We start from the raw sequence: 27,622 nt of genomic DNA, 5'->3' as shown, positions 1-27,622 counted from the left end.
GTCCGATCGGAATTCAGGTCAATACAGAGCTCTTAATATTCGTGCAGATTCTGATTAGACGGTGTAGATCCAAACAGAAATACGCTGTTACCTTAGGTGATACGAATTCGTGTTAAGTACGGATTGCTAAGAATGGATGGAAGTAATTTTTATATACCCATATTTATCAAAATCTTTTTTTTACCTATATTCATATTTAGCAGTCTAATGAAAAAAAATATATTTATAATTGTCTCATCAAACACGATGTAATTAGATAAACAGATAAAAGAGTAAAATTCAAAGCAAGAAAATGAAAGAAAAAATGAATAAACAAATTAAAATGAAATTATAATATATATATATATATATATATATATATATATATATATATGCTTGAATCATGAATTTTTATATGATATCATGCATCATCCATATGTGAATATACATTTTTATATAGTATTCTATTTCTTTTAAATTATCCCGAAAAAAAAATCCTTACCCTTAGCTTTTCCACGTAAAGTCTGGTATTTAAAATAATATAGTCATACTTTACTTGTAAACTCAGATATATAGATAGTTTTTCAATTAATGTTGACTTTATAAATTATTAGTATTCACAGAACCAAATGTTTATATTTTCATGAACTGATGTTTTTAATCACAAAATAAAGTGTTCAAATATAGTATTTATGTTATATTGTTAGGTATTTGTATGTATTATTTTGTATACACACTTATTAATATAAAACTAAATATTAGTTTTTTACATAATTGGGTGTTTGTATTTAACTATTTAGTGTTAATATTTGTAAAGTTAGATGCTTATACTAAAATTATCTTTGTACAGAAATTCACACAGTAGTCGTATTTTTGGAACATCAATTATGGTCATGGATCTCCAAAAATTTTCTAAAAAAATTAAATGAGAAAAGAAAAGGACAGTAGAATAGAATAAATATATTTGCTAAAAAGAAAAGCATAGAAAAATCAACAAAAATAAAAATAAAAGCGCACAGGGTCAAAGTTTTAATATTTGTAAAGTTGGATCTTATACTAAAAATACCTTTGTACAGAAATTCATCCAGTAATCGTATTTTTGGAAAATTATATATCTCGAACTTTGCCCCCTTTTCTAGAATTTTCTTTGCTCCGCTGAAGTTTTAATTTGTTGTTTGAGTTAAATTTATATTAAAAATTATAAATTTTTTGGGAATTTTAATTGATAATTAGAATTACAAGTTAAAACATTGAAAATTAGAGATTAGAGTATTAGAAATTATAAATTAGAGTATTTTTTTTTATTTAGTACCTGATTAGCTAATGGATTCAAATTCAATTAGCTATTTAAACTCGATTCATAATTTTATTTTTTTGCTCCTGATAAAAATTCTGAATTCACACCTGCCTAAGGCCTAAATCCAATAAACACGGTTAGGTAAAACAAAAGACTTCGTTTTTATTATAAAATATAAGCGATTACTTTAACATAAAAGGTGATAAAATTTGCTACACTCTGTTTTTATTATTATTATTTATTATTGTTTTTGTTTTTGAAAAGACATCGTCCATATAAACTACCATAAATTAAATGGTCCATATTTTAATATCAGGCGCAGCTAATTTTTATAAATACTACCATATGCAAAATATTCTAAGTAGCTCACAGAATCAAGCCTTATTCAGAGATTATTTACATGAAGAAAGGCCGAATTCTAATTTCTCATTTTTATGGGCTTGGTCAAGTTCTGTTGTTAGGCCTCCTGTAATCATATTAATTCTAGCCCACTGTTATATTACAATACAAAATAAAAATTTGAAAGGAGGATCACTTGATAATAATTTTCGAAAATAGAATTTAAATTTAAAATTTAATATTATAAGTATGATATATATTATTCGTATTTGTTTTGAGTTTAAAAATCATCTGCATACCTCATGTTTGAGTTTAATTTTGAACTATTTAATCATAATTCAAACCAATTCAAATCAAGCCTTTAATGCAAGGATCCTTTAAGATTCGTGCTAATATATAACAAATGGACCGGATTCAAATTCTAAGAATAAGATACCTTAGGCGATATGAATTCCCTAGATCCTGGAATGTGGGGAGTGCATGTGCATCTAATCAGAATGGTGAGACATAAGATATATTAAAGATTTGCATATGACATAAAATGCATCGGACTTTTATACAAACCTAATTGAAATTAAAAGGTATAAACTTGTACAATTATGATATTCACGTTCTTGGTTTTCACTTAAACTTGACAATTGAAAAATTGTCCGTACAAACCTAGTGGTTTGCTGTCGGGTAGGGGCCGGGCGGTCCGGGCAAATCCGAGTACGGGCACAGGTATCACGGGTACTACGGGCCGGGCATCACGGTTTTTTTTTTCAAAAACCGTGTCATGTCCGTCTTATACTCGTGCCCGTTGTACCTTCGGGGGACAGGGCGGTCTGGTCCGGATTTTTTTTTTCTGTTTTTTTTTTAAAGTGTCGTATGAATATTATTACGTGTTTATATAATAATTGCATTTTGAATTATATATGTACACTCGTGATATTATAATTGCATTTTGAGTTAAGTCATTAGCATTTTGAAAAAATTATAATACATATAAGTCTGTGCCCATTTTTTTTTTCTAATGAATGCAATGAAGAGAAAAAATTGTATACGTATACATATACATATACATGTATAATATATGTATATACATATACATTTACATATACATATACATATACATATACATGTATAATATATGTATATACATATACATATACATATACATATACATATACATATACATATACATATACATATACATATACATATACATATACATATACATATACATATACATATACATATACATATACATATACATATACATATACATATACATATACATATACATATACATATACATATACATATACATATACATATACATATACATATACATATACATATACATATACATATACATATACATATACATATACATATACATATACATATACATATACATATACATATACATATACATATACATATACATGTATAATATATGTATATACATATACATATACATGTATAATATATGTATATACATATACATATACATATACATATACATATACATATACATATACATATACATATACATATACATATACATATACATATACATATACATATACATATACATGTATAATATCTGTATATACATATACATATACATATACATATACATGTATAATATATACATATACATATACATATACATATACATATACATATACATATACATATACATATACATATACATATACATATACATATACATATACATATACATATACATATACATATACATATACATATACATATACATATACATATACATATACATATACATATACATATACATATACATATACATATACATATACATATACATATACATATACATATACATATACATATACATATACATATACATATACATATACATATACATATACATATACATATACATATACATATACATATACATATACATATACATATACATATACATATACATATACATATATGTTTATTTGTTTACATATTGAACATATTTATTAAAAAAAAAATTGTATATGGAGAATTGGAGGGAAATTTGATTTAAATTTTGATTTTTTATTTTTTATAAAAAAAAAGGTATCACGGGCACGGGCACGGATACACAGGTACAGGGGCACGGGCACCAAGGGCACGGGTATGGCGGGCACGGGTACATTTCGATCCGAGTATGGTCGGGTTTTTTCCCGAAAAGCCGTGCCCTGCCCGTTTTATATCCCTACCCGTGTACCCGTTTACTCGCCTATACCCGGGGCTGGGGCACGGGCTCCCCCCGGTAGTGTCAAACCACTATACAAACCTAAGTGCGAAGCAAAATTATGTCATATAACGGTATCAAATTTGTCTGATTAACAATACTTATTACTTCATTAATTTAGTTTTTTTTTTTAAATTGTATCTTATTCTGTTTCATAATGAAATGGGTTTAGGAGCCTACTATTTTTCATGGAAGATAAAAATATTTTATTGGATAAAAAGTATATTATTTTTGTATAATAAAAAATTATCATACGGACTCAATACTTAACCTTCTGACAAAAAAAAAAACATTTCCTCGAACTAATCATTAGTCACCTCGCCGGGTGCATTAACAATAAATAGATGTGTTAATTGGTTAAACGTGCCTAGCATGTCTACCAAACCCAATATTCCAAAATCCAAAAAAAAAAAAAAATGAGAAAAGAGAAAAGAGAAAAGAGAAAAGCGATAGAGTGGGCAACCACGAAGTGGTCACCACTCACCACCATTGTTTTCTTACTTAAATAATACACGATCTCTTCTCTCTATTTTTTAGACACTAGAAAGAGGTCAAGAGGAGCCTATATAACCTAAACAGATTAATTGGGGTCAAACTCCATATCAAGATACACGCTGACAGCTTTAAAGATTCGTATGATCAACGCACACAGATCTTGATGAATATTGAACGACTCCGACTGGATGTCGGACCGCCCCTACTCCAAATAATTTTATAGAAATATGCAGGGCCGGTCCTGAAGATTTTGAGGTCCGGGGCGGAATAAAAGTTTGAGTCCTTTATATAAGGGTGTAAATGAATAAGATATTATCCGATTTCGTTTGGATCTGAATCCGGAAAATTACTTAAATTATCTGATTTGTATTTGTATCCATATACGAAAAGTTATAACAGATAAGGATATTGTTTAATAATTAACTATCTGTATCTGCATATATATTCGTATCCGAAAAGTTACAACGGATAAGGATACGGTTTAATAATTAACTATCCATAACTATATGTATCTGACCGTTTACATCTCTACTTCACAAGAAATGATTTGTTAAATATCAATGATCTATTACTTATATTTTAGTTGCATGACATTGATAAATGATCCTTAATGTAGCTGGTTCAAGACTCTCTTTGTTTTTTTGTCCTATATGCTTAGAAAAAAATATTATTGATCTTGAATTGATATATTCTAATTAACAATATAACATTATGAGATGAACAGTGACTAATATTTTAGTAATATGATATATGTTTTGTATCCAACAAATTTATTATGAAAAATATTAGATCTAATTAATGAATGAAAAAAAAATTACATATTGATATTATACTTTACTAGAATGTATATTAGTATTTTTTTAATTATCCGAATTATATTTATATGCGTCTGATATCTGATCCGTATTCGTATACATTTAATATCAATTCCGTATCCGTATCCGGAACTATCCATATTCGCATCCGTATTCGAAAAATTATAATGGATAAAGACACGTCTGATCCGTATCCGACCGTTTACACCGTTACCTTCATATACATATATATGTATGTATAATTGTGTATATATATATATATATATATATATATATATATATATATATATATATAGAGGTGGGCTACGGTGAGTTGCGAAGTAAAACGCGTTTCTACTTCATGCCGTATTTTTATTTTGAAAGTCCAAACAACCGATCCGAACCGTTAGATGTTTAATCCATATTGAAATGTGCTTGGAGACCAAATTTTACATTTTTTGAAATTTTTTTACTATTTATTAAGCATTTTTGAAAATTGCTGTTTTGCTGTAAACAGTAAAATTTTCTGGACCATCAGATCAGCGACTTTCAAAATTGCTTAATAAATAGTAAAAAAATTCCAAAAAATGTAAAATTTGGTCTCCAAGCACATTTCAATATGGAGAACAAGATGAACGGTTCGGATCGACGTTTGGAACTTAAAAATTGCAAAATATGAGCGTGAAGTAAAATAGTCACTTTACTTCGCAACTCACCGTAGCCCATCTCTCTCTATATATATATATATATATATATATATATATAATTTTATTAATATGTCAATAGATTATTCCTATTTATAAAAAAGTTTAGAGCTTTTATATATACAAAGTTTGATTTCTAACATTTTATTTATTTTTAATATATACAAATATTTTTTTTTGTAATATATACATACTAAATTTTTTTTTGGGACCCTTTGGATCCTGGGGCCCGAGGCCATCGCCCTGGGTGCCCTGCCCCAAGACCGGGCATGGAAATATGTTTGTGTTTGAAATAATTTTACAATTACGTACTATTGTGAAAATTGTCCAATTAATTCTATTTTATTCTTTACTACTTTCTAAACTGTTGATTTTGTAGAACGAGAGAGCGCGCACACACACATATAGGTTGGCTACTCTACTTACATATATAAGCATATGAAGGTATATGCTTATAAGTCATTTTTTCGTTTTCAAAATCTAAAAAGTCGATCTGAACCGTTAGATGTGATCTCTATATTGAAATGTGCATGGAGACCAAATTTTATATTTTTCTGAATTTTTTTACTATTTATTAAGCCACTTTGAAAATCATTGATCTAATGGTGACTTAACAAAATAGTAAAATCAGAAGCCACCCTCATATGCTTATGTAAGTAGAGTAGCCAACTCCTGGAGAAATGCTCTATATTAATACAATGAAAAATGTGTTGGGTGGCTTGACCCACAATTCATATTTAAAAAAAAAAAAATCAAAAACAAGGTTGATAGCACAAGTACATCAAAACAAAAATTGTTAACAAACATTTTGCACTACATAACAAAAAAAACACAACATCACTCTTCATCATATACCTCCTAGGCATCCTTGGTTCATTCTCAGGATCCAGCATCACTGTGTCTTGACGATAGATGCTCAAAGTCACATCCAGAGGATTTTTATTTTAAATATAATCAATTTTAATTATTTTAATAGAACAAACACCATTGATTTGGTTTTCATAAAAAGCAGCTCCACCAGTTCTAGAGATTAGTGGATGGAGAATTTGAATTTTATTCTAAGGAATTTGGGTTAGTAATTTCTACTTATTCCTCCCTCCACCGATCCCTAGGATCGGTGGAGCTGTTTTTTTTATAAAAATCAACTCCATGATGCTTGTTCTATTAAAATAATTAAAATTGGTTATATTTAAAAAAAAAAATCCATCCAGAGTCCAGACTCCTGTCCGCACATAAAAAGAGATAGAATGTTAACAGTGATATCCTTGATGCTGTAAATATTTAGATCTGTACAAAAGCAAAATACTTTAGGACAGAGAATAATTGATGCTGAATAGATTGTATAATATCAAAACATACACAATTAACATAAGTGATAGTTTTTCTGATATAGCCTGTATGCTGAACATTAAGCACCTGAATCAATTTAGAGAGAAAAAAATGTTAATTAACAACAAGAACACAGTAATATCACCAAGTATTGCTTAAACTCAAATTGGATTAAGACATATACTAGACAAAAAAAAAAAATTAACGCCTTGCTCAGACAAAATATATTTTTTAGATTTTAGACTGCACGACATTGTTATTATTTTAGAAAAAGATGGAAGTTTAGTCTTCCAACTTTTAATATTTATGAAGCATCTTCATTCAGGTTTCAAATTTGTGACCTTTCACACCGAAGACATTATCTTTCGCAAATATAAAAGCCTAAACTAATTTCCTACAAAAATAACCTTTGAGCAAAACAAAAATTGTACGAGGAAAAAATGGACTGTGCTTTTGTGTATAGCAATGGAGAGGCGGATGAACCAGGGAAGGATGTACATAACAGTAATCTGTATTTAAATAAATAAGAGAGACATCTGACCTTAATCCTGTCCAGAATTTATGCTCCAAATTAAGAATTAAATGGAATTAAGTTGGGGCAGTTGTGCGCTGTGCGTTTACTTCAATTTCTAGCATTGCAAAGAAGAAAGACAAGGCCAAAAAGGACAAAGTGGTCCTCAAATTAATTTGCAGTGTATTAGTTATTAATATTTTTTTAAAGAAAACTTTTAGTGAAAATTAAATCTTGTGTAATTTATATTTTAGAAATCCAGCTTTTGTTATGCTTAGTAATTATGTTTTTAAATTAGACTCCAGATTATAGCAATTGAACCAAACCTAGCACATGGTGCCTAGTATTAGAGCAATTATGCTCTTGCCTTGCTTCTCTCAAGCTAGTCATTGTTTATGTTTGAGTAATGCATTGTAGATTGTAAGAGAAGTAATGAAAGATGAATCAATTATTTTTACATTATCTTCTTTTACAGTACCATAGTTATATCTTTCTCTTTTATTAAATACAATATAAAATATAATCTATCTTCCAACCACCAAAAATTCAACTACACATCTTCCAACCACCAAAAATTCCTTTTTACAGTACCTTCATTTCTCTGTTTTTACTTTTTTTTTTTTATGGTTAGTGGTTAAAATTATCACTAACAAATATTTGGATAAAAAATAAAAGCTATTTACAAAACTGTTTTTACTTCTCAACTCTGCATTAAAACAAACATATGCTGCACTTGTGTCGGCTCCGCAAGTCCGCATACATTTTTTCATGAAATTAAATCCGGATCTCCTCAAATTCATCTAACTAAGAGCATCTACATCCCAGCAACTCAAATGAGTTTCTAAATAATTGTTAATAACTTTATAAAAATTAAGATATCTAAAGTTTCTAACTCTCGTATTTCTGAAATTAATTTTAGAGTTTCTATTAAGCCACGTCAGCAACAAATTAAAGAGGAAAAATAATTTGAGCCAATAATTTGGTCAGCATAGAGCACTTATAAATAATTTTTGATAAGAAATTTTACTGCATAGTTTCTAAATAAGAACTCTTTCACATCCCTGAAACAGAATTAAAAACTACCACATCAGATTAGAAACTCTAATAACACCAGAGATGTAGATGCTCTAAGATCCTCAAATTCAGCTTGGACGGTATTTATTCTCTCTTTTTTGTTGTTCTTGGTTGGATGATGAATTTACTCTTCGCATTGATATGATAAATTTGAGAAACTTTTTTCTTTGTTTTTCCTGTGGAACAAAGATTAATTTAACATTTTTTTTCATATATATAAACATCAAAGGACGATCAAAGCCACAGTGGAGCGCAGGTCCAGATCCTAATTGTAATTAAATTTTGAAACTAACTGATTTGAAAATATAAGAAGAGATTTTTTAAATGTTAAGTGTTAGCATTAGAATCCACCTAATTAAAACAATTTGGGCAAAAAAAAAATGAAAAAAAATAGAGTTTCTTTCAGCACATGAAGAATCTAGCACAATAAAATATATTTTGAATTTATAAATGAATAAAACATTAAAAAAAAATATACGAGTTGTTTGATATCCAAATTAAACAATTAAGCACTTGATTAAATTTTATTACGGCCCACAGAAAGAAAAGCAGGCTACGATAATATATTATCTTGATATATATATTTTTTTCTTTATAATTGACCAACTCATTTTTGATACAACAAGTGGTATCATGCTATCAACCTTTGATGAGGTAACAAATACCTAATTTTTCTTCTTCGTTTCTATGATTTTAAAATTTTAATTATATATATGGAAATTTAATTGAGTTTTATTTTTTATTTTTTTATATAGTCTAGCCACCCTCAATAAATGACAAATATTTAGTTGCAGTCTAGTGGTTAAAATTTTATTTTGTGATTGAGAGGTCTTGATTTCAAATCTCATTCACTACAATTGTGCATTTTAATTTTCAGCCACCTTTATTAAAATTTTCTAGTTCGGTCTCTGTTTTTATGCTCATCTTTCATGTCAATGTTATTGATTTTAATCTACATTATAACTATGCATCCATATTGATAGTTATCAAAAAAATTATTTTCCTCAATATTAACAGATAAAACAAAATGTCAACGGTTACATTCTAAATTTCTAATTAAAACAGAGCTTTAGTTCTTTCAAGGTTTTCATTTTTTTTTATAGAACGAACTCCAAATTAATTTCACAATTATAGGTGCATTAATATGACAAGATCAACATTTAAATTTTTTTATTTTAAGTATTAAATACCGAAGCAGAATAATCCTTTTAACATTTTTTTCAATTAAACCAAATAAAAGATCCAACTGAACCATGGACAAAGAAGTCAAAGATTGGAAATTTGGAATTTATACTTCAAACAAAATACATTCCGTTATTATTCCATTGTATATAATTCAGTCAAATTTTAATCAATTTTAATAAATTGTGAAAAATTAACATTAAATGATACGCTTAAGAAATATTTTGAAGGCAGTCTAGAAACATTGTAATATCCGATACATAGCGGATACAACAATACTTAATTTAAAAAAAAATCAACAATAACATGTATTTTTATATTAATTTATTTTTAATAGTATACAATGTTTTGTAAATTCTAACAATATTTTTCCTAATAATATATATAAATACACAAGTTAAACACACACACACACACATATTTATATATTGTATGTGTATGTTATACACACGCACGCACAAATTGAAAGTTAAAAAAAAAAAAATACATGTAATTTATGATTTTTTTTAGGTTTTTCGTGTATAGATATACACATGTACATATGGGGTAAGTCAATTATTAAAAAATGAAAGAAAAAGATACATTACGACATATATCATAAAAAATTTATACGGATATCTGTATCTAACAATATGAAGTATATATATTACATAGCTCGCCTCAGATGATCATGCCATAAAAAATCTTCAAGGTACATTTTTTTTTTTTTTCGAATTGGAGATTAAATTGCGCTAAATCCGCTTTAGTCGCCGACAAGAAAAATTATGCGTAAAGGGTACGGAGTCATTCATTAAATCATTAAATGTGGATGTGAATTTTTGTCTTGCATAGCTCTGCCTTTGAGCATAAGCCGAAAGCTAAAAATATATATCATAGTAGTAAGACCGATTTTTTTATTTATATCCAAAAATTAAATTAAATTTCAAAAACTAACCGAACCGGATGTCAAATTTTAAATCTACCCAAACCGGTTAACCGTTAACCGGACCAAATTTCCGGTTAATGGTTAACCGGACCTTTTGAAATGGTTCGGTTAACCGTTAACCGGACCCAAACCATGGGTCCGGTTAACGGTTAACCGGATTCGTTGGTTCGCTGAACCGTTAACCGAACCCAATTTTTTTTTTTTTTTTTTTTATACTTTTTATACTTTTTTTTAAAACAGAAAATTTTCAATTTTTTTTTTCTATTGAAAATATACATGAAAATTCGTATTTAGATTTATCAAATTTACACCAAAAATTTTTGTAAATCAAATATGAAATTTAAAATTATAGAAAAATACACATACACATACACATATACATATACATAAATAATATATAGTTACCAATTTTTTTTACTTTTTTTTTACTTTTTTTTACTTTTTTTGAAATTATAAAATTATTTATTCTGTATCATGGTTAATTTTCAGATTTAATTTACAAATTTTATTCGTAAATTTGATAGATATCAATACGATGTTTATTTTTGTAAATCGTATTTAATTGAGATTCATTGTTTTGGAGATTTTTTAAATGTATCTTTTGGAGATGCATTGCAAAACAATAATCTTGTATAGGGAAATGGGAGATGCAAAGCAAAACCATGCATCTTTAGTTGTTTACGGATCTTATACAACTGGGTTGGACATTTATTTGCTCCAAATTAATCACAACCATTCAAAGAACCATTTTTTCTCAAGAATTCTCAGAACTTTTTTTCGAATTTGATGGTTCATGATTAGTGTTTTTCGGATTTGATGGTTCATGATCAGTGTGCACCATTTTTATACTTCTGGATTGTACATAATCCATTTCTGGTTCAAATGGAGGCAATAGACATGTCCATTACTTTAGGAATGGAGGGGTCTATGAACCGGTTCAACCTAAATAGACTTGGTCCATACCTTACTCATGAACTGCGAAAAAAGAGAACTTTTTTTGCTCCCACCGGGGCTTGAACCCATGTCACTTGGGTGGGAGCCAAGTAGCCTAACCACTATACTAGATTAACTTTCTTGTTACCATCTTGATTCTTGTTTATTATATATACGACTTGTATAAATTTTCTAGTCTATATAGTTTCAATGTTTCTTGTATAGTGAATAATTTTTTAATATTCTGTCGGAATATTTATTTTATTAATATTCTATATAATCTATATACACTAACCCTAAACCCTAAACACTATATATTCCAACATATACATATAAAATAAAATTCGTATTTAGATTTATCAAATTTACACAAAAAAAATTTGTAAATCAAATCTGAAATTTAAAATTATAGAAAAATATACATACACATATACATATGCATATAAATATGGTTATAAAAAAACGAGTTTAAAAAAAAAAAAAAAAAAAAAAAAAAAAAAAAAACCGGTTATTGGATAACCGGACCAAAACCATATTTCCGCTAAGCCGTTAACCGAACCCATACCATTGGTCCGCTAAACGGTTAACCGAACCCACCGGTCCGCTAAACCGTTAACCGAACCAAGGGTCCGGTTAACTGTTAACCGGAAATTTGGTCCGGTTAACGGTTAACCGGTTTGGATAGATTTAAAATTTCAGTGTCAAACCAGTTAATTTTTGAAATTTAATTTAAATTTTGGATAAAAATAAAAAAATCGGTAGTAAGAGTTGTTTGTATTTTGAAAAGCTTGACTTAATTTGTTTTCCTCCAATATTCTAACTTCCATTTTTTTTTCGAAATAATTATTTTCACTTTTCTTAAGTGACTTTGGTCAAATAAACAAGCACATGCACATTTCACCATTAAATTTAATATATGTTTCTAACCCTTCGTGAATAGATACTTGGCAGCCGCTGCCAAAGTTTCAAAAAAAAAAAAAAAAAAAAAACCCTTCGTTAATAGTAGTATAATTACTCTGTTTTTAGAACCAAAACTAGAAAATTGAGATTAGAGGAACTAAATAAGTAAGAGTCATATAATTTTGTTTTATGAGAATGACTAATAGTATTATTTTTTTTTTCTAAATATTAAAATTTTTAAAGGATCAAAATAAAAAGAATTTAATGGTTATGCGGTTTAGGAGAAATTAATTATAAATCATAATGATTGTTTGGAAAAGGATTGGTGACCTAATAGCAATACTAAATAATATTCATAGCATGATGGTGATCAATCAAAACTAAGTATTAAATGTTTATACAGTTACAAGTAGGGCTGCTAATGAGTCGAGCCGGCTCGCGAATTAATGAGTTGAGCGGCTCAATATTTCATAACGAATTGGACTCAACACTAAAAAATGTCCTAACTCGACTCGGCTCACTTTTGAAAGAAAAAAAACTCAGCTCGGCTTGACTCATGAGCTCGCGAGTCGGTTCGTGAGCCAGCTCATATTACATGTTAAAAAAATGATCATTTAATTATTTTAAAGAAATGATTGAAGTGGGATAGAGATATTCTTGTGACTTTAAATTACATGTTGAAAAACTTTGATTATTTTTTAAAGAAATGATCTAAAGAAATTTGAAAAAAAAGATCATTTTTTTTTAAATAATTCCAAAATGCCGACTCATGTTACATGTTGAAAACTTTGAAATTTGAACAAATTTGAAATCTGAAAAATTTTGAAATCTGAAAATTTTGAAATCTGAAAAAAGTTGAAATCTGAAAAAAATTTGAAATCTGAAAAATTTTGAAATCTGAAAAATTTGATATATGAAAAAATTTGAAATCTGAAAAAACTTTGAAATCTGAAAAATTTTGAAATCTGGAAATTTTGAAATCTGAAAAATTTGAAATCTGAAAAATTTGAAATCTGAAAAATTTTGAAATCTGTAAAAATTTGAAATCTATAAAAAATTTGAAATCTAAAAAATTTGAAATCTGAAAAAAATTGAAATCTGAAAAAAATTGAAATCTGAAAAAAATTTGAAATATGAAAATATTTAAAATCTGAAAAACATTTGAAATCTGAAAAAATTTGAAATATGAAAAAATTTAAAATCTGAAAAAATTTGAAATCTGAAAAAATTTGAAAACTGAAAAAATTTGAAATCTGAAAAAATTTGAAATCTGAAAAATTTGAAATCTGAAAAAATTTGAAATTTGGAAAAAATTTGGAATTTGAACTTTTTCCAAATTTCAACTTTTTTCAAATTTCAACTTTTTTCAAATTTCAATTTTTTTCTAAATTTCATTTTTTTCCAAATTTCATTTTTTTTTTGAAATTTCAAATTTTTTTCAGATTTCAAATTTCAATGTTTTTCAACATATAATATAAGCTGGCATTTTGAAATTATTTTAAAGAAATGATCGTTTTTTTTTATTTCTTTGGATCATTTCTTTAAAAAATAATTAAAGTTTTTCAATATGTAATTTAAAGTCACAAGAATATCTCTATTCCACTTTGATCATTTCTTTAAAATAGTTAAATGATCATTTTTTCAACATGTAATGTGAGCCGGCTAGCGAACTCAAGAAAAAAAAAAGTGAAATAAATTCTATCTAAATTGTTTTTTTATAAAAAAATAAAATTAAAAAAAATATGAATATATATTTAAGTGGGATAGAAATTGAATTGAATATATATTTAAATTTTATAATTACCTTATAGGATAATGTGTACGAAATAGTCATTATTCATACTCTTATCTATTTAATTAACGGAAAAAAATCTTATTCATATCCATATCCAATATGTTAAAGAAAAAAAAATTATCATACCCGCCTTATCAAATACAATATGGATCAGATAAACGACTAAAAAGATACCATTGATACCCCTACTAATACTAATACAAAGAATAATTGCTCTGCAAGTAGCATTAATTGCGTTTTATATTGAGCACTAGCTCTAGTGAGCCGTACCGCAACCGATCCAACGGCCATCGAACTACCTCACTTTTTTTTTAATGCAAATGAATCTCTCGCTTGCACGAACTCTTAATTCAATATCAATGGTATTATATCCAAGAAAAACAAAAAGAAACAGCTGGCAATTGGAAGTCTCTGTTCGTGCAAATTAGTCAGCGCAACAATTGTTAAATTGAGGAAAGTGATAACGGGTCGGGTTTATATCCCACAGGTAAATATAACCAAAAGTCGACAAGAGGCTAAGGAAACATTGGTGAAAACTAAGCTAACAAAACTGAAGCCAATTGGAATTTGGTTCAAGTATTTTAAGTTTTAAGATTCAAAAACCCGACAAGATTGGTGGGATTTGTGTCGTGTCGCTGGCCTAAATGTCGTACAGTTGAATTTTGAAATATTCAACTGGTCGAATTATTTTCAAATATTTTACAAGACAATCTTTATTTTTCAAACTTTTTATCAGTTGAATTTTGAGATTTATCCAGACTTAAAAAGGAAAATCTAAGCTAATAAATTTAGTAATCCACTAGATAAAAATTAGTATAATTAAGTTAATATATAGACCCGCCATTTCCAACCCAAGTTTGTACTAGAATATTGAACTTATATTAGAAGGAAACAGCTAACAGTTTCTGGCCCTCAGTCCTCCGAAAATTTCTGGACTTTTTATACTAATTCTATAAACAAGTTAATTAGATTTTGTAATATTATGAAAATAATCATATAAACAAGTTCAATGGATGTTCTGCAAATGAAACCGCGTGGTCCCAGATGAAAACGCGTGAAAACTGTTGAAAACGCGTGGTCAACGAACAAAGTACAATTGAAGTACAATCGGCAGTTAAACTGGGAACCACCTTCTAGAAGATATTTAACGATCACCTTCTAGAATGTATATATCGAACCGGGACCAAATTTAAATTCTACAAATATACCCATTTTTTTTTTTAAATTATCTTTTTATTTTAATTATTCGATAAATTTTTTTTGGGCACCTTCTAGAAGGTCTCTATTCAACAGTTTGTACGTACACATATTATCCTGTGAACATACACATATTATCCTGTGAACATATATATTGAACGAGAAATGACCTGCAGCTTTCAAAACTTCGATGTTGTTCATCAATGCTGATGCCCCTCAACGATGATATTAAATAGACAAACGACACTAAAATTACAACAAGAGGAGACGCTGATCGTCGATTCTGCGACTCAATACTCGATTGAAACAAAGAAGAAAAAGAAAAGAAAAAAAATCAGATCAGAAAAGGAAAGAAGGTTCAAAAAACGATTCAATTTTCAAAAAAAAGGAAAGCGGTAAAAAAAGGAAGGGCTTAAATAGGAAAAATGGCGGCTGTAGTAGTGGGGACTGCGTCGTTGCCAGTTATGGCAGTTGAAAGCGCGTTGCTGAAAAAATGCGTCGGAACTAAGCTAAAAATGAAAGGTTTTTATACGCGAGGATTTTCGGGAGAATGTAACCCAAAGGGCGTTATCTTTTCTCTATATTAGAAAACAACATATGAATCATTTTGTAAAATAAGAAATATGTTATGATAATTTGTAAGATTTTCGATTTTTATTGCAAAAGTCTTATGATCATTTAAAAATGTTGATTTATATTAAAGTAGTCTTATATATTATTATCAACGGTAAAAAATGGTGGATGTAAATTCAAATCACCATCTTTCTCATGTTCATATCCATAGTTAGATATATAAAGTATTATTCTTTAATTAATTTTCTACAACGTCGATGCCGGTGTTAGTATGCATTTAATCGATATCATGTTATGTTAAGTGTGGATAATGAAAAATTAGTATCAACATCATGTAATTAATAATGAGATGGATTAAAGTATTAATGTAGAAACAATTTGGTATGAGTTAGAATCTTAAAGACTTTTTTTTTTATATTATAAGGACTGAACAAGAAAATAATAATATTTTAAGAGCCATTATGTAATTTACTCTAAAAAAAAATAATCCGTAAATTTGCTATACAAAAATTGAAGTTCTTATAATTTTATTTTTTCTGAAAATTTTAAAAATGTATTAACGACTGCATCACAGTAAAGTAGTAAACATATCACTTGGGAATTTGAGTTCAATTGACCTTCTCACCCAGAGAATTATAGTTGGATCCCTGATGATTTCATTTATTAATAAAATCAATTATCTTAATCATATATATATATATATATAGAGTTAGGCTAATATGGCATTGGTGTTATTTCAAACTAAATAACACCACATCTTAAACCGTTAGATCTGCTTTAATATTCGTACAAAATAAAGTGCTTGAACAGTAAAAGCAGATTGTACGAATATTAAAGCAGATCTAACGGTTTAAGATGTGGTGTTATTTAGTTTGAAATAACACCAATGTCATATTAGCCTAACTCATATATATATATAGAGTAAGGCTACGCTACTTCGCGAATTAAACGTATTGTTTTAATTCGCGCTCATATCTCTAGTTTCGAAGTCCAAATAGCCGATCCAAACCGTTAGATGTTTAATCTATATTAAAATGTTCTTGGAGATCAAATTTTACATTTTTTGGAATTTTTTTACTATTTATTAAGATGATTTGAAAATTGTTGTTTTTTAATAGTGCAGAATTCTAATAAATATAATGATTGTCAAACCATCTTAATAAATAGTAAAAAAATTTAAAAAAATGTAAAATTTGGTCTCCAGGCACATTTTAATATAGATTGAACATCTAACGGTTTGGATCGGCTATTTGGACTTCAAAACTAGAGATATGAGCGCGAATTAAAACAATCCGTTTAATTCGCAAAGTAGTGTAGCCTTACTCTATATATATATATATATATATATATATATATATATATATATATAGTAGAACTAGTGTGCTCTTAAGCTCACCAAAGTTTTGGTGAGCTTAACTCTAAAACTCATCAAATCGATTTCAAATGACAAATCCGAACCGTTGAAACCCGCCTACCTTACGTGTGATGCATCTACATGTGAAATTTTTAAACATTCGAATTAATTTAGTATAAAGTCAAGCGGTCAAAATTAGAAGGTTAATAAATTAATTTTAGTGCATTCATTTTTGAACGTTTTTTGACCGCTTGACTTTATACTAAATTAATTCGAATGTTTAAAAATTTCACATGTAGATACATCACACGTAAGGTAGGCGGGTTTCAACGGTTCGGATTCGTCATTTGAAATCGATTTGATGAGTTTTAGAGTTAAGCTCACCAAAACTTTGGTGAGCTTAAGAGCACTCTAGTTCTAGTCATATATATATATAGAGAGAGAGAGAGAGAGAGGAGGGTTCAAATGCCTCCATGTTTTTGTGCCTCCATCATGCCTCCATCTCTCTCCATTATTTTCAAAGTTCAAACAGTCGATCCGAACCGCTCAAGCTAACCTCCATACTAAAATATGTTTGGAGACCAAATTTTATATTTTTAGGAATTTTTTACTATTTTTTTAGATAGGTACAAAAATATTGTTTTTAGATGGTTCAGATTTACTGATTTTGTACCTATCTAAAAAAATAGTAAAAAAATTCCTAAAAATATAAAATCTGGTCTCCAAACATATTTTAGTATGGAGGTTAAGTTGAGCGGTTCGGATCGACTGTTTGAACTTTGAAAATGATGGAGAGAGATGGAGGCATGATGGAGGCATTTGAACCCTCCTCATATATATATATATATATAGAGGTGGGCTACGGTGAGTTGCGAAGTAAAACGCGTTTCTACTTCACGCCGTATTTTTATTTTGAAAGTCCAAACAACCGATCCGAACCGTTAGATGTTTAATCCATATTGAAATGTGCTTGGAGACCAAATTTTACAATTTTTGAAATTTTTTTACTATTTATTAAGCATTTTTGAAAATTGCTGTTTTGCTATTAACAGTAAAAAATAGTAAAATTTTATGGACCATCAGATCAGCAACTTTCAAAATTGCTTAATAAATAGTAAAAAAATTCCAAAAAATATAAAATTTGGTCTCCAAGCACATTTCAATATGGAGAACAAGATGAACGGTTCGGGTCGACGTTTTGAACTTAAAAATCACAAAATATGAGCGTGAAGTAAAATAGTCGCTTTACTTTGCAACTCACCGTAGCCCATCTCTCTCTCTCTCTCTCTCTCTCTCTATATATATATATATATATATAGGAGATAGGCTAATGTGCTTCCGGTAGCATATGGGTCAAAATGCTACCGGTCCAAATTTGAAATTTCAAAATTCAAAAAGTCGATCTGAACCGTTCATCTTGTTCTCCATATTAATATGTGCTTGGGGACCAAATTTTACATTTTTCTGAAATTTTTTACTATTTATTAAGCCACTTTGAAAATCGCTGATCCAACGGTGGCTTAACAAAACAGTAAAACCGTTGGATCAGCGATTTTCAAAGTGGCTTAATAAATAGTAAAAAATTTCAGAAAAATATAAAATTTGGTCTCCAAGCACATATTAATATGGAGAACAAGATGAACGGTTCAGATCGACTTTTTGGATTTTGAAATTTCAAATTTGGACCTGTAGCACTTCGGCCCATATGCTACCGGAAGCACATTAGCCTATGTCTATATAGAGTAAGGCTACACTACTTCGTGAATTAAACTGATTGTTTTAATTTGCGCTCATATCTCTAGTTTTGAAGTCCAAATAGCTGATCCAAACAGTTAGATGTTCAATCTATATTAAAATGTGCGTGGAGACCAAATTTTACATTTTTTTAAATTTTTTTTACTATTTATTAAGATGGTTTGACAATCATTATATTTATTAGAATTCTGCACTATTAAAAAACAACAATTTTCAAACCATCTTAATAAATAGTAAAAAAATTCCAAAAAATGTAAAATTTGATCTCCAAGAACATTTTAATATAGATTAAACATCTAACGGTTTGGATCGGCTATTTGGACTTCGAAACTAGAGATATGAGCGCGAATTAAAACAACACGTTTAATTCGCGAAGTAGCGTAGCCTTACTCTATATATATATGACTAGAACTAGGGTGCTCTTAAGCTCACCAAAGTTTTGGTGAGCTTAACTCTAAAACTCATCAAATCGATTTCAAATGACGAATCTGAACCGTTGAAACCCGCCTACCTTACGTGTGATGCATCTACATGTGAAATTTTTAAACATTCGAATTAATTTAGTATAAAGTCAAGCAGTCAAAAAACGTTCAAAAATGAATGCACTAAAATTAATTTATTAACCTTCTAATTTTGACCGCTTGACTTTATACTAAATTAATTCGAATGTTTAAAAATTTCACATGTAGATGCATCACACGTAAGGTAGGCGGATTTCAACGGTTCGGATTCGTAATTTGAAATCGATTTAATGAATTTTAGAGTTAAGCTCACCAAAACTTTGGTGAGCTTAAGAGCACCCTAGTTCTAGTCATATATATATATATATAGATAGAGTAGAACTAGGGTGTTCTTAAGCTCACCAAAGTGTTTGGTGAGCTTGACTCCAAAATCCGTCAAATCGGTTTCAAATGACGAATCCAAACCGTTGGAACCCGTCTATTTTACGTGTGATGCGTCTACATGTGAAATTTTTGAACTTTCGAATTAGTTTAGTATAAAGTCAATTGGTCAAAATTAGAAGGTTAATAAATTAATTTTAGTGCATTCATTTTTTTAACATGTTTTGACCGCTTGACTTTATACTAAACTAATTCGAAAGTTAAAAAATTTCACATGTAGACGCATCACACGTAAAACAGGCGGGTTCCAACGGTTCGGATTCGTCATTTGAAACCGATTTGACGGATTTTGGAGTCATGCTCACCAACACTTTGGTGAGCTTAAGAACACCCTAGTTCTACTCTATCTATCTGTATATATATATATATATAGGACTTAGCTATGGTGCTATGGGTAGCTAAGAGGCCTCCTGTGCTACGGCTCAATATTCGACTTTTCAAAATTCTAACGGTCAATCCGAACCGTTCATCTTGTTCTCCATATTAATATGTGCTTGGAGACCAAATTTTACATTTTTTGGAAAAATTTTACTATTTTTTTAGATTTATTGAAAATCGCTGTTTTTCAAACAAATCTGGACCATAAAAAACAACATATTAGCCAAATCCTATATATATATATATATATTTCAACATCTCATTGTAAAAAAAAAGGAACAATTCCCTGTCCATAACTCAATTTTTGATAGATTGAAGCTCAAATATATAGAAATTAGAAAATAAAGAGATCTAATAGAATAGAAGAACCGGATTCATTATGTAAATATTATGCGGTGGGATCCTCTGTTTTTATATCCTGTACAATTAGATCGCAAAGATTTTTTTAGACTTTAGACATCAAGACAAATTCTACATATAACCGATTCTTTCTCCGCTAACGTTACAAAAAAAAAAAAAAGAAGTGCTTTTTCTTTGATATGAGCATATAAATTTTCAACTCGTATTTTTTTCTTTTTATTTTGAAAAATAAATTCTTGGGATGAGAAGACAAAGGAAAAAGGATACCAAGTTCTTTAATAAATTGAACCTTTTCATTTTTATTCTTTAAAGTTTATAATTTTTGTAAATAATTAATACTAGTCTCGTAGTCTCGTAGTCTAAATGGTTTATTCTCTCTCATAAAAAATAATTATATCTAGTCTCGTAATCTCTCTCATAAAAAATAATTATATCTAGTCTCGTAGTCTAAATGGTTTATTCTGCTCTTGAGAACTTGTTATTAGTATTACTTTAGTAAAGAGAAGATTGCAATTATAATTGTAGAGAAGTCGAGCAAGCAGTGGACCCGAAAGATTGTGATTCGTTGGGTCTGACCATGTCCAAATTATTTTATTTAGAAATAGTAGCTCTGTCCCAATTATTAGAAATCAATTAGATTGTAGTTTGCATGCTCCCACGACATTCAATCCTTCCTCTTTCATTCCTTTCTAGAGAGAAAGAAAGAGCAAAAAAAGGTAGAAGAGATTTAGAGATCCAAAGCACTGAGGCAAAATTTCAAAAATCAAGTTCTTTTAACAAGAAAGAAGATTACAAGGCATTGAAATTGGAGGAGGGAAGGCTGGAAGCGCTTTCAAAATTTAAAATCAAAGCATGGAATTGTGCTCCAAATCAACTTCATAAAGGTGCAGCTTTATCATTATTTTCTTCTTTTTACAGCACTCAAATTATTTGTTTGCCATGCTTGATTGATTGTCTCTTCTTTTAATGCTTTCAAAACAAAAGAAATAATTCTTCATTGGGAGGAGGGAAAAAAAACAAAAAATGGTTTTTCAGCTTGGAACTGTTTCAAATCTGCATATAAAGGATGTATAACAAAAATCTAAAAAGAAGTTTCCACAAAAGTATATGCCACATTTTTTTTTTCTTAAAATGTATATTTCTATCTAAAGTTAATTTCCCTTCCTCTCAATTAATCTCAAAATGGAGATGATCTTTCCTACCCCTCATATAACAGGCCTATGAGGAACCAAGAAAATTTTAGAAAGCTGCTTCCAACCAATGCGATTTCCATTTATTTTCCAATTTATTAAATGTATTAAATATATTTGTTGCAACTGCATGTCTGCATGTATTTAAGTTTCCTTAATTTTGCAAACACAATTGTACAAAATATGTCGCATCGATTGAGATGTCTATTGTTTTGATGGGAACAATACAACATTTTCTTGAAAATTAAACAAACGAAGAATCATCTCCATTTCAGAAAAGGAATGGAGGAGATGGGTAAAAACCATAAAGTCTCAAAGGAGATGGAAGGTCTTTATTTTAATCCTGTCTGTCCTCATTACAGCAGCATATCGCTTGGTTTCATCTCCCTTGTCATTTGATTTTGGCTGTCAGGCTTGAAACATGGATTCTAACTTTCAAACCAGAGTAAATTATAAAATGAAGGATCTAATTAAAAATAAGTCCTTCTCGTTATTCCCAAACCAGTCCCTTAATTATGTTTGGTCATATATATATATATATATATATATATACACTACAATATGGGATAGTATCCGCGACGGTATACCGACATTATCCCTCACGAATATTGTCCCATTTTTGTAATATATGTATCATCAATAACAAAATTATGAATTGAATCCTACCTCTTTACGTATAAATGCTGGTTCATTTTTTATAAAACTTATGAAAAAAATAAATACTAAAGTTATTAAAGCTCTTATTTAAAAAAATATATACATGAAAAATTTGTAGCACACTTGTCTTTAAGAATTTCAGAAGAATTTTGATGTCACTAATTTTGAGAAATATTAATATTGATGAAATACCATCCTTCCTTCTGCCTTAAATTTTTCAATACTAAAAAAGTTTCATTCTTTTATGATAATTGCAGGGGGGATTTTGCAAATATATACATGACATATTCCTAATTATATGACACATAGGTCTAATTAAAAGCTGTTAACAGCTTAGAAAAATCATGGTAAAAAACATCAAACAGTAATTTGAAATCTCAGTTTTACCCATAATTTACATTCCTTGAAATTTAAGTACCGAGCAGGAAAGTGAAGTAAACTTTTTCAAATCACAATAATAAAGTTTGGTGACTTAATTAGTAATTTAACCAACAGAGGCTTTTTACACAAACTTCCAAAAAACATGACTAAACAGACGGTCCTATGGGCATCGGACCGGACCTCGTATGAACAGTAGAATTGCGTCTAGATTCGAGGGTGAAATTCAAAATAAATCATCCGCGTATATCTTAAAGTAGATCTAACGGCTCAGACTGGCCATCGGACCGAATATTTGTCCGTTGCCCGATGGACACAGGTACCGTCGAAAAATTCCACAGGACACTCCCTCCTCTCCTTCTCTCTCCATTTAAATCACTGTTTTATTAAACAAACTTTTGTATTGAATATGTAGTACTACTGTTCCATTAAATTCCATTCTCTCTCTCTCTTTCTCTCACAGGTGGGCAACCTCTCCTAAAAAACCGCGCCAACCATCCACCGGAAATGGACAGCTCCTCCCAGTGCGACGAGAACTCTTCGTCAGAGACCGACCTCGACCGCTCGACCGTGATAGACTCAATCGATTTCAGCCGTACGATCTCCGACGTGTCGTCTTTCTCTGAGCGCAGCGAAGATCATAGTGGTCCGTATGAGCCCCACTCGCACCACCGTGGCCTCTGGCCGCCGCCACGGCGACCCTCGACGGGGCTCAACCGCATGAGTATGAAGCAGCGCTCCACTGATGTGTTCCTTAAGAAATCACCAGCTGACGATGGTATGCTAACGCTTTAATTTTGTTTGAATTTGAAGTTGGTTTTGGTGGGATAGAGATTAGAGAGTTAAAACCTTGTTTTGAGCTTGTAATAGTTCATATGTGGCAAGGTGACCTGCATTGGGTGCTTGACCCGTTATACAGTTGCTGCTACATATTGTGCCACATTGTGTGGTGCAGCTCGTACTAATTGATTTAGTCCATTTTTGTGGCATTTTGTCAAGTCTTTTGTTTGGCGTTATTTTTTTTTGTTGGTATAAACTTGAATATGGTATGTCCTTTTAAATTTTCTGACATCGCCCTTCATTTATCATACGGTCAAAATCAACTTCATAAGTTTCTTCTCTAAAATTACGTATCACCCATTACTCTGATAACTGGGGTCCACATTTCACTAACTTGACAGGCATTTTGCATAATTTGGTTAAACCCAAGTTGGAATGCATTTCTAATCTAAGCTATGAATAATCAATCAATCTTCTGATATATATCGAGTATCGACATTGATTTACCAGAGTTAGAACTAGTAAAGGAGAAGTTTTCAAAGCTTTTGTTGGGGGAAGACATGTCAGGAAATGGAAAAGGAGTCTGCACTGCAGTTGCTATCTCAAATTCCATTACAAATCTCTATGGTACAGTGCAATTCCCTTTTCTTTTCTTTTTTGAGAATTTCTATATAATTATACTGTGATGATCCTTTTTCTCTGTTTTGAGTTTGACCCCCCATGCTTTCAATTGAGGTTAAATTAAGAATTATCATGGTGCGAGTGTCTTTATTCGGAAAACTTACAACAGTACATGTAAATTGAAACTGAGCTAAAATGAGGGCTAATTGTATGGAACTGAGTAGCTACTAGAAATACCTATTGTGAAAATTTAGATAGCAATATGGGAATCGTTTAGTGATTTACTTAATGCAATATATTATAACCTTTTCTTTTTCTCCAATTTCAAAGCCACTGTATTTGGGACCCGGCATAAATTGGAACCATTGCCACTTGAGAAGAAATCAATGTGGAGACGAGAGATGGATTGCCTCCTTTCTGTGTGTGATTACATAGTTGAGTTCTATCCCTCTACGCAAACCATGCCAGATGGAACTGCTGTAGAGGTCGGAAACAAAACTAAATTTTATTAATATTTTTTTTTGGATCATCATTGGTAAGTTCTTTTTGTTAATGAATTAGGTTATGGCAACCAGACCACGATCAGACATTTACATCAACCTCCCTGCATTAGAAAAACTGGATGCTATGCTTATCGTAAGATTTCTATATCACTATTTTGTCATCTTTTTTTCTTTTGAGAAATAAAAAATTGGTACTGGGCACACCATGGAAGACATGGGCTAGAACTTAAAAATAGAGTAAATTCTTTAACCAATAGAGGAATAGTTTTCTTAGCTCTTACAGAACTTCAAGTATAACGTAAACCCTTGCAAAAAGAGAAATATCATTGATGCCCTTTAAATTATGAAAAATATCTCGTTTTTCCTGCTCTCCTTAATTCCCTTCAAAAAATTAAAAATAACATAAAATATCCATCTCATTTCTGCTCAATAACATACAGAGACATTGAGACAGTAGAGGGTAGATTTTACATCTTTCAAACATATAGGATTGCGAAATTTTGCACAAGTGCATGAAAACCTAGGTAATGTGATGATTAATCATTTCTTATGAATAACTCAAGTATGCTTGTGAACTAAAAACATGTATCAGGACATCTTGGATAGTTTCCACAAACCAGAATTCTGGTACATTGATGATGGAAAAAAATCATTTAGTTCTGGATCATCATCTTTCCGGCGGCTGAGTCACCGAAATGAGGAGAAGTGGTGGCTTCCTGTCCCTTGTGTACCTCCTGATACAGGCCTATCAGAAAATGCACGAAAGAACTTGCAACAAAAACGGGATTGTGCGAATCAGATCCACAAGGCTGCTGTGGCGATAAATACTGGAGTCCTTTTTGAGATGGAAATCCCAGATTCATTTTTGGCTACTCTTCCCAAGGTAAGTTTTTTCTGACATTGCATTGTCACTTAGTTAAAAAGATTGGTTGCGGCTTATTTGGTTCTTCACCTTTCGTATGTTACTATAACAAACATGAAGTTAGCAAACTATATATATTATTTTATAAAGATATTGGTTAGCTGGGATGAAATTTGATGTTTGTTAAACACCATTTCTTTCAAATTACGTTTTTCGCATTTATTATACTACAATTTTACATTTATATTGTTTGAATTTAAGTTCATTGTACTTGAATAACAGTTAAACACATGATATGATGGGAGTTTCAGATTTAACCCTATAACCTTTGCTTTCCATTTTTTTTGTTTTTCAGAGTGGAAAAATTACCTTAGGAGACGCTTTGTACCGGTCAGTAAGCTCACCAGAAAGGTTCTCGCCAGATCAGCTGCTTGATCAACTTAACATTGGCGAAGAGCATGATGCCTTGGAATTGGCTGATCATGTAGAGGCAGCGATGTATGTGTGGCGCAGGAAAGCAAGCACTCACCATTCCAAATCATCCTGGAAAATGGTGAAGGAGCTCGTATCTGACGAGGACAAAAACGTGATGCTAGCTAGTAGAGCCGAGTCTCTGTTGCTTTCTATAAAGCAGAGATTTCCTGCACTCTCACAGACCACCTTGGATACAAGTAAAATCCAGTATAATAAGGTAAAACATGAAACCAAGGAGGTAACATGGAAAAAGAAAAAGAAAACTATTGTCATATAGTGCGTGTTCAGCTCATTGGAACAGAGGGGTAAAGCAGATTAGTTGCCAAACATATTTGAAATTAAATGAAATAGAGTGCAACGAGTCGTAATACAGTGGAATTTTTGCAGTCAATAGGGGAGAGGAGAGGGTTGTGAGGAATTGGGTCTATTGCACTTCGCCAAATTGAGTTGAAAAAAATCTATTCCCATTCTGAAAAATTTAATGAAAAATTATCTATAAAAATTTACAACACATTACATTTATACAAGGTTACTAGGATTTGAATCGCTGTTGATAATTTTGTGTGTTTGATGACACAGGATGTTGGGCAGGCAATCCTGGAAAGCTACTCCAGAGTGCTAGAGAGTTTAGCATTTAATATTGTTTCATGGATCGATGATGTGCTTTTTGCTGATAAATCTGCTAGGAAAAGTTGATTTAAGAAGGCCTTTTCATGCTACTTTGTGAAGTTGCAGCAACTAACAATAGAAAACGAGGCGATTTAGTTTAGACCTCAGGCAGGTTATATTTTGGATTGATGTGACTGTAGTTATTATACTGACAGATTTTGGAGATTTATACTATCAGACAGTGAACAAGATTTTGACACGCTTAGTTGTCTTGTAATATATGGGCCTGTAAGCAGATAGGTGTCTGTTGTTCGTAACTTTGAGATTAACAATTGTATTTAAGTTTAAAATTTATACAACCTACTGAAATCAGCTATCACTTTGTAGTACAATTGTAGCATAATGGTGTAAAAAAGAATGGATGGATTTCTTATACATAATACAAACATGAAAAATAAAAAGAACAATTGTTCATATGCACCAGCATCAGATCAGGAACCAGCTCTAGACTGCACTAC

General features: G+C 30.1%; 1 protein-coding gene across 1 annotated transcript; it reads left to right on the top strand.

The window, feature by feature from the left end:
- The first annotated feature begins 21,694 nt into the window (after nucleotides 1-21,694).
- LOC144551567 (rop guanine nucleotide exchange factor 2-like) lies at nucleotides 21,695-27,483 on the top strand. Its single transcript, XM_078299593.1, has 8 exons — nucleotides 21,695-21,914; nucleotides 23,719-24,033; nucleotides 24,546-24,662; nucleotides 24,987-25,141; nucleotides 25,218-25,292; nucleotides 25,752-26,042; nucleotides 26,377-26,712; nucleotides 27,075-27,483. The coding sequence occupies exons 2-8, from the start codon at nucleotides 23,763-23,765 to the stop codon at nucleotides 27,189-27,191; spliced, it is 1,362 nt and encodes a 453-aa protein (XP_078155719.1). The 5' UTR covers nucleotides 21,695-21,914; nucleotides 23,719-23,762; the 3' UTR covers nucleotides 27,192-27,483.
- Nucleotides 27,484-27,622: the final 139 nt, after the last annotated feature.

This window comes from Carex rostrata, chromosome 3, assembly GCF_964058835.1.
Source record: "Carex rostrata chromosome 3, lpCarRost1.2, whole genome shotgun sequence".
Lineage (NCBI taxonomy): Eukaryota > Viridiplantae > Streptophyta > Magnoliopsida > Poales > Cyperaceae > Carex > Carex rostrata.
Note: the sequence above shows the minus strand (reverse complement) of the source record. Positions and strands in the feature narration are given on the sequence as shown.